We start from the raw sequence: 14,314 nt of genomic DNA, 5'->3' as shown, positions 1-14,314 counted from the left end.
GTTGACTGAGGCAGGCCCAGCAGGTGATTTTAGGCATAGAAGAGGGCTGGGTTTATGCAACTAGCTCACCCAGGATGAAGAAATCACAGGGGCAAATAAAAAAAAAAAAAGAAAACACGTTTGCGAGACTTCTGCCTTGTGGACAGTTTTGCTGCAAAAAAAGCGCCCAGATAGAAAAACTTGACCGTCTTCAAAAGAAAGGCTCCAGTGGATGTTAACTCTTCCAGTCAACGCCAATACACACGGTTTAACTTGAAAAGTGCAATTTACGGGTAACGACCCCTTTGAAACAAATTCTTTTACACTGTGGCTTTTAGCCAGGGTTATTTATATGGAATATTTTATTTACAAGACAACTCCAAGTTGCTAAACATGAAGCATTAAAAGCATTACACAGTGACACAGAAGACACACGAAGACAAAAAGACCATCAATTAATGAACATTAATTGCCTGCTAATTCATACATGACATGGATATATTAAAAAAAACCAACAGACACACCAATTAAGACCAAAACATAAATATTTCAGGTTTATCAAATATGAAGCTGCTATTAAACAACAAACAAACAAAAACGCAAAAGAACAACAAACTGATTTACTCAACCATCAGAAGCAAATTCATAAAATCACAGACCTGATCAATAAATGGAGAAATGCAGTCTCAGTAGGACACACATTTTTTTATCACAACAGAATCTTTATTTACTTCACTGACATGTACTCCCACATGTAATTACAAGGCGATAGTCGTGTCTGAACGACTAACCAATGATATCTGACTTCAGGTAACCTACTTGTTAAGATTCAATCAGCGCTTAATGATGGCTTCAAGATGTAGGTTTTCTCTCATGTAAAACCATTTTGAATCCAACATGAAGTAAAAAAAAACATGGTTGAGTCATTTAAAGTGGAACAATTATGTGCATTTCAGGCTAATTTATTTTTATTTCTGAGACCAGAATGGCTGGGATTGATCGAGTTATTGTCACAGATCGCTTTATTTACTTCAGACTGACCCTCTCCGTAGGCTGTCAGATCAGCCTGTGGGCAAAACGAGTGGATTGAGACGCTTCCGCATTAAGCCCCGCCTCCCGCCACTGCACTACATCGGGAGCGCGCACCACAACTGCTTTCACCGTCATTGTAACATCTCATAAACAGAAGGATTAAGCTAATATGAACTCAATAAAAATAGCATACAGCCCTACATGTTGGAACCTGAATCAGACCCTGAAAACGAAGTGGAAAACAGCAACCCACAGCAACGAATGCAGCAGGATGTCTCTCTTTGGTAAACTCACCAGCCATCGTTGGAAATAACTTTATCCAACGTTTTCCACCCTCCTGATGTATTTGTACATGCCCTTGCTAACCAGTAGAAGGTAACCAATCACCGAACCTTATCCCCCGGGACGTCACAAGGATTTCGAAGTAGAAAAAAACTCTCCAAAACGACGCGTTTTTCGTCGCCATGGAAACCGAACAGAGAGAGTGCTGGAACTCAAACTCAAACTCAAACATGCGTTTAGGTGATAAAAAAACTGCCGTTCACATGTCTGATGAGGATTCAACACTGTAACACTGTAAAAAGCTCAGAAAACTCCAAATACCATAATAGCACCCCTTTAAGTGATTGTTAGATTCATTCTGTCTTTTTCATTTAAAAATATACAATAAATGCAGTCAAATCAAATCCAAATGGAAGAGTTATTTGTGGTTTTCTGCTATACAAACATGCAACACACACACAAACACACACACGCGCAACAGGTGGTCTGATGTTACCATCACTTCCCCAAGATGAAGGTCCACCAGGTTGCTGAATGTCAGAACAGGCTGAAGCCTATTACCTTAAAAAGCAAATGTTTCAACCTAAATAAATGTCAGCAAGATCATGTCAGTGATCCTCACACTTAAACAGTCGCAGCTTGATGGACCTTTGTTTTTTTCCTTAAGTTAACGTCTGTGTAAGTACCATAGACTGCATATAAAGAGACGGACGGAGTCTCCGTGACGTCGCCCGTAGGTTTCTGAACAAAGACATCATATATACGTAGACGCCTCATTGAGCGCTGGAGAGTGAACCAGCGTCGCCGCCATATTGGGTGGGTCACAGCTGTCGAGTTTTGCTGCAGCGTCAACGTAGTTTCCCCACAAAACTCTTTTTTGTGGAACAACGCGTATATATTACACACAAAACATACCCCACACTTTTCTACAGAATCTGTTGATAAATAATATTAACACAGTGAATAATCTCTTAAATGCAAGTGAATTATTATGATATTATTATTAATCAAATCAAATCAAACTTTATTTCTTGAGCACTTTTCATGCCTCAGGCAACACAAAGTGCTTTACAGGATAAAATGAAGTCATAAGGACTAAAACAAACAGTGGATAAAAAGGCATTTAAAAATAATCGACACAAGCTCTTTCCACACACTCTCACACACACAAGGACAAAGAGCAAAGAACCCCCCCCCCCCCCCCCCCCCCATACCCACCCATAAGAATTAGAATTAGAATTATTATTAGAATTATTAGAATTATTCCTGCACTCCAAGAACCCAGTAGGGGCAACACAGGATTAAAAAGTAGAAGTAGAAAAAAAGTGTAGCTTCATATATGAGTAACGAAGCAGAGCGCTGGAGGATGTAATGTACTGCACAAAGGACAATCATGAGACAACAAGTGGGGAGAAGACATTACATTTAACAAAGAATGAATGTAGAATAAAATAAACCTAAATTAACACTAACACACACACACACACACACACACACATATATATATATATATATATATATATATATATATATATATATATATATATATATATATATATATATACTTTTCAACACCAGTCTGAGACAAAATAGAGTCCCAGTGCTGTGCAAGTAAACACCTTTCAGGACCCATTACAGTTTGCATTTGATAATGGACTTGGGGTTGAAGATGCCATCATATACCTGCTCCAGAGAGCACACTCTCATCTGGACCACAGGCAGCACTCTGAGGGTCATGTTCATTGATTTCTCAAATGCTTTTAATACCATTCAGCCTGCTTTGTTATGTGAGAAGCTCCATAAATTCCAGGTGGATACCTCCATCTATGACTACCTCACAAACAGACCACGGTTTGTGAGACTGAAAGATTGTGTGTCTGAGATGGAGGTCAGCAGCACTGGTGCATCACAAGGAACTGTACTCTGGCCATTCCTCTTCACTCTGTACACCTCAGACTTCCAGTACAACTCTGAGTCCTGTCATCTGCAGAAATACTCTGATGACTCTACAGTTGTGGGGTGTATCAGGGATGGACAAGAAGCAGAGTACAGAGAACTGGTCAGTCAGCTTGTTAAATGGTGCTCATCTTAAATAGCAGCAAAACAAAAGAGATGATTGTTGACTTCAGGAGGAACAAGAATAAACAAAGCACTGTTTCCATCCTGGGAGAAGAGGTAGAGGTGGTGAAGGAATACAAGTATCTTGGAGTTCAGCTGGACAAAAAACTGGACTGGAAATGCAACACTGACTACATCTACAAGAAAGGTCGGAGCAGACTGTACTTCTTAAGGAAGCTGAGATGGTTTAACGTCTGCACCAAGATGTTGCATATCTTCTATAAGTCTGTTGTGGAGAGTGCAGTCAGCTTTGCAGCATCTGCTGGGGTAGTAGCATCAGAACCAGAGACTTGAAGAGAATCAACAAACTGATCAAGAAAGCTGGTTCTGTGCTTGGAGTAACTCTGGAGCCACTGGAGCTGATTGTCCAAAGAAGAATGCTGCACAAACTGATGAAGATGATGGAGGATTCTTCCCACCCTCTCCACAACACAGTGATGAAACAACAAAGTGTGTTTAGTGAGAGGCTTCTTCAGGTCTGATGTAAGACTGAAAGATACAGAAGATCATTCCTACCAGCAGCCATCAGCCTCCGGAACAAGACCTCCTCTAGTTATTATTATCTACTATAATATTGAATGTCCCTTTGGGATTAATAAAGTACTTTTCATTTCATATATATACACTACTCACAAAAAGTTAGGGATATTTGGCTTTCAGGTGAAATTTATGGAAAATGCAATATGTTCATGCTACAGTGATATAATATCATAAAAGTAAGACATTTAAGTAGAAGGATGCACTACTGATTTCCTCATCTCAAAAAATTCATTCAACACAAAAGGTAACAACAATGGTAGTTACACCACAACAAAAAATTTGAACATCTCAATATCTCGTCATGTGCCCTTGAGCATCAATTACAGCTTGACAACGACGTCTCATGCTGTTCACAAGGTAACTTATTGCCTGCTGAGGCATGGCATCCCACTCTTCTTGAAGGGCAGCCCTCAGGTCATTGAGGTTCTGGGGTGCAGGGTTTCGAGCCTCTACACGACGGCTCAGCTGATCCCACAGGTTTTCAATGGGATTCAGGTCTGGAGAGAGTGCAGGTCATTCCATTTGAGGTACACCAGTCTCCAACAGCCGTTCCCTGATGATGCAGCCTCGATGAGCAGGAGCATTGTCGTCCATGAAGATGAAATTAGGCCTGTGCTGTTCATGTAGGGGCACAATCACTGGATTAATGATGTTATTCAGGTAGTATGGGCTTGTCACTGTACCAAGTGGACACCCCTGCCCACACTGTAACACCGCCACCACCAAAAGCTCGCCTGCTGACAACAGTGGCTGATGCATAGCGCTCTCCCTGACGTCTCCAACATCGTTGCCGGCCATCATTTCTGCTCAGTGTGAATCAACTTACATCAGAGAACAGCACTGAGGCCCACTGGTTCCTCGTCCAGCGTAAATGCTCCCTGGCCCATGCAAGACGATGATGCCTGTGCCTGGTGGTGTGGTCAGGTACCCGTGCAGGTCGTCTAGCACGCAGACCACGCTGATGGAAATGGTTTCGAATGGTCTGACGTGACACTTGGGTGCCTCTCACCTCTCTTAAACGTGCCTGGAGTTGAGTGGCATTCATCATCCGGTTTCTCAGGGCAGTGTTCACAATGTAGCGGTCATCAGCACGGGATGTGGCCAAAGGACGTCCACTTCTAGGCCTTTCTGTGACTCTTCCAGTCTCTCCATATCTCTGTTGCAACCTCCTGATGACACTGTGACACTCCAAGCTCAGTGGCCACTTCTGTCTGAGAACGTCCTGTTTGAAGCATCGCAATGGCAAGGGACTGTTGTTCCATTGTTAGGTGTCGTCTTGGTCTCATGATGTCAAAATGTGAACAGCATGATGAGGACAACTGTTTAAACACCAGCTCTAATTGAACCAGGACATTTATTGGTCAATTCAAGGATCACAAGGCTTGTTGTGAAATTTCACCCAAAAGCTGAATATCCCTATCTTTTTGTGAATAGTGTATATATATATATATATATATATATATATATATATATATATATATATATATATATATATATATATATATATATATGTATATATATATATATATATATATATATATATATGTATAATTACATATATATACTTTCTATGGTAAACTGATGGAAAGTCCATCCTCTTCCGCTACGTCAGCAAAATGGCGTCAATTTAGTGCGCGAAGTTTCCATCGTTCCACACTGCATTTATGGGCGGGTTTAGGGCAGCATCCGGGGACTTTCAGTGCACTGACTTTTTTGCACAAAAGTCAGTGTAAACGCACTACGCACTGAAACATAGTGCGCGAAGTCGTGTTAGTGCGCTGAAAGAGACACAGCCTATGTTTCTGAAGAGCTGAATTGAAGCTCAGTGGGCGGTTCCTACCGTTGCCATGTTGGCAGCATCATGCGCGTCGTCCCGCCCAGAAGATACAAATATGGGCAAAGAGGTGGAGCTGAGAGGGCAGCCGTGAGCGTCATGGCGGATGATTGACATTGCGCGAACTCTGAGCTTTCTGTAGCTAAAAGCTAACTGAGCTAACCCCGAGATAACGGGAGCTAACCAGCTAACGGAGGTAAGCGGGCTAAAGCTAAGTCACGTTGTTAACCGGCTAAAAACCGCGGTTGTTCTACGTTCTTCTTACTTGAAGCCAGAGATTGGTACCTGTCAATCAAAAGGACACGCTCCTAAATTTGCCGAACTTTGAGATTAAATTACTTTAAAACGGGGGACTGCGATGGACTGGCGAGCTGTCCAGGGTGTACCCTGCCTGTCGCCCAAAGCCGGCTGGGATAGGCTCCAGCTTCCCCGCGACCCTGAATTGGAATAAGCGGTTCGGAAAATGAATGAATGAATGAATAAAACGGGGGAGTTAGAAAAAAATTCACTCCCCCCACAGTTGTCATGAAGGTAAACCTAACCTGGTTGTAAACATGTTTATTTCTGACATGAAGCTGGCCTTTTTAACATGGGAGTCTATGGGGATTTGCTCTGTTTTGCAGCCAGTCCCTAGTGGATGAAGGGGGATCTGCAGTTTTATGCACTTCCGCATAGACTTCACTTTTAACCGCCAGAGATTGCTGCTTAATTTGCATACAATCCTAAATCATGACTTTATATGCTTTTTGTTTTGTTTTAGTTTTTTGTTGTTTTTGCATCAACTAGGGAAACTATCAATGAACACACAAAAGGTAAGCATTCACCAGTATAAGAGGAAAGTCACACATCATGAATGAGTCTCAATCAGCCACCACTTATAATAACGGCTCACATTCGATGTTTCCCAGCGCAGAGTAACTCCTCTTCTCCCACATAGACGATCTGGGTGGGATATTTTCTCCGGTGCTCTAGGTGGCAGCAGAACAATGCCGCGTTTCCTGTGAAGCCTCGCAGTCACAACAAGAGGAGGAAGAGGAAAAACGACAGCTCTGGATCTGGATCTTCGTCGACTGCCTTGCGTGACAACACAGGGATCGCGTTCAGGCTTTCGGTATGAACATTTTTATCTTCTCCTTCGTGTTTTGCGGCGGCGCAGAAAGGCGTGCGGCACCTTCCAGCCGCTTATCCGCCACCACGGTTGCGGCTGTTTGTGAACTGACTTTCAGGCAGCAGAAACATACCAATGGAGGCTTGGTGACCAAAATGGCTGGGCGCAGTGAAATGTGAAATATTCTCGTTAAGGTTATTCTTTCTGCACGCAACCTGACTGTCACGCGAATAGTGCGCTGAAAACGCGTTACTTGCGCAAAGAAAAGTGCGCTTGTTTGTCTTTTTTTGTGTGTTTTCCTTTTTTTCCCCCTTTTTATTTGCGCTGCTGCGGCTCGTTTTGCAGCTCGGGCCTGTCGTTTGTTTTTCTGAGGTGTTTCTGCATGATTGATTTGGCCACTTTTCTCCACGCACAACCTCAGTGGGCCTCATTTGTTACTAAATGTGCATTTTATTGCATGTTGTTCCGTCGTTTTTATTATGTTCTACACTCAGCCTTTAAATATTCTAATTGGCATGCAAATGCAGCTCCACCCCTCAACTGTGCAGCATGCATGCCGTACATGTCCCGTTTTGTTGTGGAAATGAAAATGTATGACACGCTGTTGTTTTTTTTTCCCCCTCTGCAGGTTGCGCTTATTTCACCTGCAACATGTCGGATCTACTGAGATATATTGACTATGACCACAAAGCCACCTTTCTGAAGATGCTCAACCAGCAGAGGATGGAAGGTGAGCACTGTGATGTGGTGGTGGTGGTGGAAAACATAGAGTTCAGGGCTCACCGGTGCGTCTTGGCAGCCTGTAGCAACTATTTTAAAAAGCTTTTCAAGAAGCAGAGCGACGAGGACAACTCCATAGTGGAGCTGGACTTCATCCGCTCGGATATTTTTGAAGAGGTGCTTAATTACATGTACACAGCCAGGCTGGCTGTGAGGAAGAAGGACATCAATATGATGATGTCATCCGGTCAGATCCTTGGAATCAACTTCCTGGATAACCTGTGCACCCAGAAACGTGAACTGACCAACATGAAGACCAGGGAGAATCAGGCTCCGGGCGACCACGGCATGAGAGCGCAGGATGCCATCCTGAAGGAGCTGGCCATGGAGGAGGTGAGGAAGAACAGCTTCTACGATCAGGGGATGGACGGCATGGGGCCTGGAGGCTCTCACGTGTCTCAGCCACACAACTACAACACTAACATGGGTAAAGACCCTCACAGCCACAGCTGGGGCTCTTCCACCTCCAGCGACATGAAGTTGGAGTACCTGCTGTACGGCCACCGCGACCACGGCTCCTGCCAGAGCGCCGGAGCAAAGCCCATGGACCACAACGCCAAAAAGGAGCGGCTGCTCACCGCCAACCGCCCATATGGCTGCGAGCACTGCCCCAAAGCCTTCACCACCGCCGCCCACCTCAAGGAGCACCTGAAGATCCACTCGGGCTTCAAACCGCACCGCTGCGTGGTCTGCGGCAAGGCCTTCATCAGGGGCCCCGACCTGAAGAGGCACGAGAGGGTCCACAGCAACGAGAGGCCCTTCGCTTGCCAAATGTGTGAAAAGGCCTTCAAGCACAAGTCGCACCTGAAAGACCACGAACGGCAGCACCGAGGCGAGCGGCCCTTCAACTGCGGCTCCTGCGACAAAGCCTTCATCAAAGCGTCGGATCTGAAGCGCCACTGGAACACCATGCACAGCGGGAACCCCCGCAGACAGATGTCCCTGTCGCCCGTCGCCTCGCAGCACGGCCAGGGCGACGCCGCCGACCAGAGAGACTGGAAAATGGAGACCGGGCCACACTCGCACAACTCGGGGGATTGTTGAGCCTCACACACACTCACACTTGACATACTGACACCCGTACATGTACACTTATAAAGAAGAGAGAGAGAGAGAAAAAACATGTATACACACTGACAAAAACCACGCGCCGGCGACGGGCTGCGTGGCCTCAAGTCACTTGGACCGGAGCGAGTAACCAGAGATCATAGCATGTTCATAAGACTGTGGGGCTGTATTATTATTCTAAAGAGTTATGTCAAAGCAATGTTTCCTTTCCACCTGTAAAGTCATGTAAATGTTTAGTTCACTCTGCTATACATATATTTTTCACGAAGCATTGTTGCTATCTAGACCGAGCGGTTCTCATGACGTTATTCTCTTTTACTTTAATAAGATATGTAACATTTAAATGTTTGTTTAACCTTTACTGGATTTTATGGAGATAAAAAGAGAGAAGCAGAAGTCTTGGATGGGGGTGGGGGGAGGGAGCGGGACGGGGAGATTTTTCTGCATAATATTTGTTGCATTGAGTATATTCATGTGGATGTTTTTAAATGGATGTTTAGTTGTATTGATTGATATTACACTGTAAGAGTTAAAGAGTCTCCATTTTGCATTTGACGCAGATGATACCAAAGTCTTGGGCCTCTGAGGGATTGTCTTTTAGAGGCTGTCCTGCCCAAGCAACCGGCCAACTAGATTTACTGTTATACAGTATAACTGTCATCCAGCTATCAACAGTTAATGATAGGTGTCTGTATATACTGTAGCTTAGTTTGTTGCACAATTAGAGTACACAATAATGAATTATGCACATATAACATTGTCCTAATCCTACACTTTGACAATAAACACCATTTGCTGTGTTTTATTGTTGTTGCAGAGTTTGATTTATTTTTTGGGGGAAAGAGGTCTGAGCATGCTCTGTAGGGGTTGCAGCACACAGACGCTTGCTGAGGAGGGTATGGAGCAGCTTTAAAGATGATATTTAAGTGTGTTTTCAGGTTCCTGGAGATCCTCGCGGCACCTTTTATATAATTCACTGCTTTAACACATGTTGAAGTGGTCTATTTGTAGAAAATATGACGCACTTCTCTTATTTCTTTCATTTGTGTGACTTGGTGCAGCACTTAGAGGCAGTTAAGGCACATCTGAGATGATTTTGATGATAGTTGTCACATTTATCTTGATGTACCTGTGGAAACAGCTGGGAGAAGCTGGCAAAAATGGCACAATTTGACTGTTTATCCGCTCATATGTATGCAGACAAGTAGACACATGTTTGATGTCTTCTGCCTCAACTCCTCCACTTGTTCCATAAAAGACCCAGAGAAGGAAACGAGGATGTGCAAACTGAGAAATAAGAACATGAGATGTTCCGTTGCTTCAGTGCAGGTTCTGGATGAATAAAGCCACATCGCAGGAATATGCTTCGAGTGCAGCACTGGAAGCAGATTCTAACAAACCACATGCTGCTTTTATTTTGTTCCAGTGGAAGTAAGAAAAAGGTTCGCCTGTAACCTTGTCAATGATGTAAATAATTATAATTTTAAAAAAACTTTGAAACTTAATATTAGTTTGGTTTTAGTTTAATATTGCAGTAATAGAGTTGAGATGCTGCAGGGTCCATGATGACGGGTTAAAACTCACCATGCCAGCAGATTGTTTAAATGAATGATGAGATGAAGCGATGGAAAAAAATTCATGTGTTGTTCTGAAATGCTGAAAGTTACCGGACACATCAGCAGAACCTGTTGCGGTAGGTCATCTCCATGACAACTTCAGATTCAGATGTCATCATTGACGATATGCTTTTTATCCCGATTCGGTTTTGATTGTTTTTTTGGGTGCTAATTCAATTTTAAACTGCATTTCTCACAATTCTTCGATATTGCTGATTTTTGCAGATTTAAAAAAAAATTCATTTGCTTGTTATTTTTCTTGATTTGATTTCAATCGTTCTGCTGCTATAATGCCCCGAAAGAAAAGTAAAAAGATCAATAAAAAATAAAAGAAAATGACAAAAATTTTATAATGGATTATTTTTTATTTATTTGGAAAAAAAATCTATTTTAAAATTGTGAAGCAAAAAAATCCCAATTTTTAATTTTTCGATTTTAACACCCCTACTTAATACTGGGATTGTTTAGAGCTGGTTATTTGTTTAACTCCATCTTGTTTTCTCCTGCTTGTTCTACATATTTACATCATAACACTGCAAATAATTCTCTCAGGCAAACTTTGCTTGTGCAAGTGTGGATAAGATACTCAATATTCTCACAAAAATCCTCATGTGCATTTGATGAATGAAATTGTGGACACCAGTCAGTCAGTCATTCATCCAGCTGTTTCTGACCAGTGTCTGGAAAATGTGTGTTAAAAAAAACCCAAACCATCTAAAGCTTGATCTTTCTTCTTCATTTTTGCAGGTGGGCAAAACAAGACTTTGATATTCTTATTAAGTTCAAGAAGTAATCTCGTAATACTGTAATAATCTTCATGCTTTTCCTCTCAGAAAACGCTTCAACCTTTTTGTTTGTTTGTAAAGCAGCTCAATGCAAACAACCTCATCCGCCGCCCAGCCCCCCTCAACCCCACCCCTTCACGCGGCACCTTCAGGTTTGCTCCACTTGTTCAGCTCTCCAGCTTGACTCAGAGAGATGGCGATCTGAGTGTCTCATGAGGAAAATCCACTTTGCACATGACATGAAGCCAGCCAACACACACCCAACATGGCTGTCCTGCAGCTTAATGAAGAGGGGAAAAAAAAAACAAACCTTTTTCTCTCTCATACTCTGCATGCAACACTAGATGGTGCCCTGTTCATAGCAATTGACCTGTTGCTGCCCAGTTTGACCAGCTCAAACCCAGCGATCCCTCGCTGGAGGAGCTGCTGAAGGCACTGGTGGCTCGCTAGAGGAGAAGTTGCAGGGTTTATTAGAGAAAATCACGCGTGGCAGCTGCGTGAAATGTATGCGCCGTCACACCTCGACGTTTTCCATACATTTCCATAAATGTGAGTGTTGTGCTTGTAGTGCAGCATCAGCCTGCTTGTGACAATCTAGCGGGGTGGGGGACAGTTTTGTGGAGAACTGACGTCAGTGTCTAATGGGAAAGGCGGGCCTTGTCTCACTGTCAGTGGATGCCCAAGATCTGTTTTCTGCATTTCCTGGCCCTGCTCCCTTTAAGTGTGTGTGTGGCTGTGGGAGACTGCTTTAAAGCAGTGCTGCAGGATATGGGTTTATATGACATTGTTACACTGATTGCAGCTAGATATGTGTGTGTGTCTGCGCGCACGTACCTTTGTGTTGTGACAGCCTGTGTGTCTTTTTCCAACAAGGTTGATATTCAATGTGTGTGTGCCAAGGAGGGTTTTAGCGATGTGCATGCACCGAAGTGCTTTTATGTGCGTGTGTATGCATGTGTAATGACTGAGAGGGGCTTGGGGGAGGGGGGGGGGGGGTTGTGAGTGTGATCGTGCATAATGCATGTGTGCGTCCACGCATCAGTGTGTATGCATCTATCATGAGTTCTCTGTGCACGCACATTCTTGTGTGAATGACAGGCAGTGAGCGAGTGTGCATTCATGCATGTGTGCTCATCCATACCTTTGTGTGTGTGTGTGTGTGTGTGTGTGTGTGCATTTGTCAGTGCCTATTTGTTTTTCATGAATGCTCGAATGTGCATGCAGATGCACACATCATCAATATTTAGAGTAAACCTTTCAGCAGATGTGTTCTAACATGCTCATTTCCACATGCACGTATCTGAATGTGTGTATTATTAACATGGTGAGGCTGTCTTCAGGTTCATGTCTGCACAAGTTTTTTTGAGTGCCCCCCCCCCTTTTTTTTTTTTTTGTGTGTGCATATTCACCCTGCAGCATCGGTTTGTGTATGTGTGGCCATGAGCTTGTGCGCGTGAATGTATGTGTGTATGTGTAAAGCGAAACACCCGGTTTCCATTACTCCGGCCGGCGTGGTTCCATCAGCCAGACCGCAAACCTCCTGTCTCCACTCAGGCTCCACCCAGCGCTGCCACAGGCTTCCCAGAAAAGAACAGTGTCTAATTAAAAAGAAAAGAAAAAAACTTTAATTACATTCATCTCATCTCCATTTCACACACACACACACACACACAGTTGGTGAGAATAAAAAAAAATTGTATACAAACAATTTTATGTGATAAATGAGCATGAAAGGCAAAGACAGCAGTTTTTTTTATATATAATATATATATATAATGTTCTCCAAAACAGACTGGCTTTTAATCAGAGTTGCTGACATTCATGAGCCATCCAGTCTCTTGTGATGTCGTCCCCCGCTGGAGCGCCATCTGGAATTTCTTCAGCTTTTAAGGACTTCATATCACGGTGCGTCACTGGGATGTTATATGCTCTTGATCTGATCTCTGAGGCACGTTAAACCTTTATAAAGGAGTGTAAATCATCTTCCAACTGTGCATTTCCACTTACTGGGCCACGCACACACACACACACACACACACACACACACACATGGGCTTTTAAACAGATTTGTGGGGCAGCAGTTTGAGTTTGCACAACTACCCTATTATTGGCTCATCTTCAGTGTGAGTGTCACATTAATGCAAGGAGGATCTCTGAGGAATGTCCTGGGAGGAGGAGGAGGAGGAGGAGGGTCATTCATCACCTTGAACACAGGAGTTTCTATCTTACCAGCTTCCTCCCTTCCCATCAGACCATAAAGCAGCAGGTTTATTAACTGTGACCCCGTGCGTCTGCAGACAAGGTACGTCTTTGTTGGTCAGCGTGGTGCTGACCTGCAGAGTCAGGCCGCTGGAGGTGGGTTATCTGGCCATCTCCACCGGACCGACAGACCCAGCCAGATCGCTGCAATCTACCTGCAGGAGTCATTGTTCAGGCCTGGACCAGATGTTCCGGCTGAGAGATTACCATCACATCACTCCACAGTGGGGAGTCCAGGCCCGGCGCTCCTCATCCTCCTCCACTGTCCTCCCCCTGCTCTGCCGTTTTCTCCTTTCTTTTCCACCTGCACTCCTTTTTTCTCCTCTCTGGTTCCCTCCTTCAATGGATCAACCTGAATAAACTGAGATAATCCTTCACACCTAATATTTTAACATTGTCTGTGTAAATTAGTTTAACCTGATTTTTTTATTTGTTTCTTTTAAATAAAGGAATCTGATTGGATCGTCAACCTAAACAATTCAAGTCTAACCAAATTAGTTAATGTGGCCAAAAGTAATATCCATATTTAATTTATCAACTGGAAATCATCTAATTTAACTGCACATTTTAACATCATCTACAAAGGAGTAGGTAGTAGGCAGGACAAAGCTCTGACATTGTGACAAAAATACATGTTCTACAGTTTGATTTATTTTTTGTTTGTTTGAACCACTTGAACAACAGGTCGGTGGTGGTGGGTTTGTCTCCCTGCATGGCACCAACTTTTAACATTTAAATAGAACATAAAATCCAACAACACTGTCAAAATGTAAACATTTTGTGTGAACATTAAGTTCCTGCAGAGTATTTCCCACGATTCTCTGCAGTCACAACTTTATTAAGACGATTCTCATCTGAACTAAGTCGGAGTGATTCAGGTTGTTTCTTTGAAATAAACTGAGTGATTCTTGCA

At 43.3% G+C, this 14,314-nt stretch overlaps 1 protein-coding gene across 1 annotated transcript; it reads left to right on the top strand.

Annotated features, from left to right (window-relative positions):
- The first annotated feature begins 6,785 nt into the window (after nucleotides 1-6,785).
- On the top strand, nucleotides 6,786-9,130 carry LOC306758949 (zinc finger and BTB domain-containing protein 14-like). Its single transcript, XM_079244400.1, has 2 exons — nucleotides 6,786-6,896; nucleotides 7,522-9,130. Exon 2 carries the CDS (start codon nucleotides 7,545-7,547, stop codon nucleotides 8,715-8,717), a length of 1,173 nt encoding a protein of 390 aa, XP_079100526.1. The 5' UTR covers nucleotides 6,786-6,896; nucleotides 7,522-7,544; the 3' UTR covers nucleotides 8,718-9,130.
- The last annotated feature ends 5,184 nt before the right edge of the window (nucleotides 9,131-14,314 follow it).

The sequence above is a fragment of the Telmatherina bonti genome (assembly GCF_933228915.1).
Source record: "Telmatherina bonti genome assembly, chromosome: 7".
Taxonomy (NCBI): domain Eukaryota; kingdom Metazoa; phylum Chordata; class Actinopteri; order Atheriniformes; family Telmatherinidae; genus Telmatherina; species Telmatherina bonti.
The sequence above is the reverse complement of the archived record's forward strand: the minus strand, read 5'-3'. Positions and strand labels throughout refer to the sequence as shown.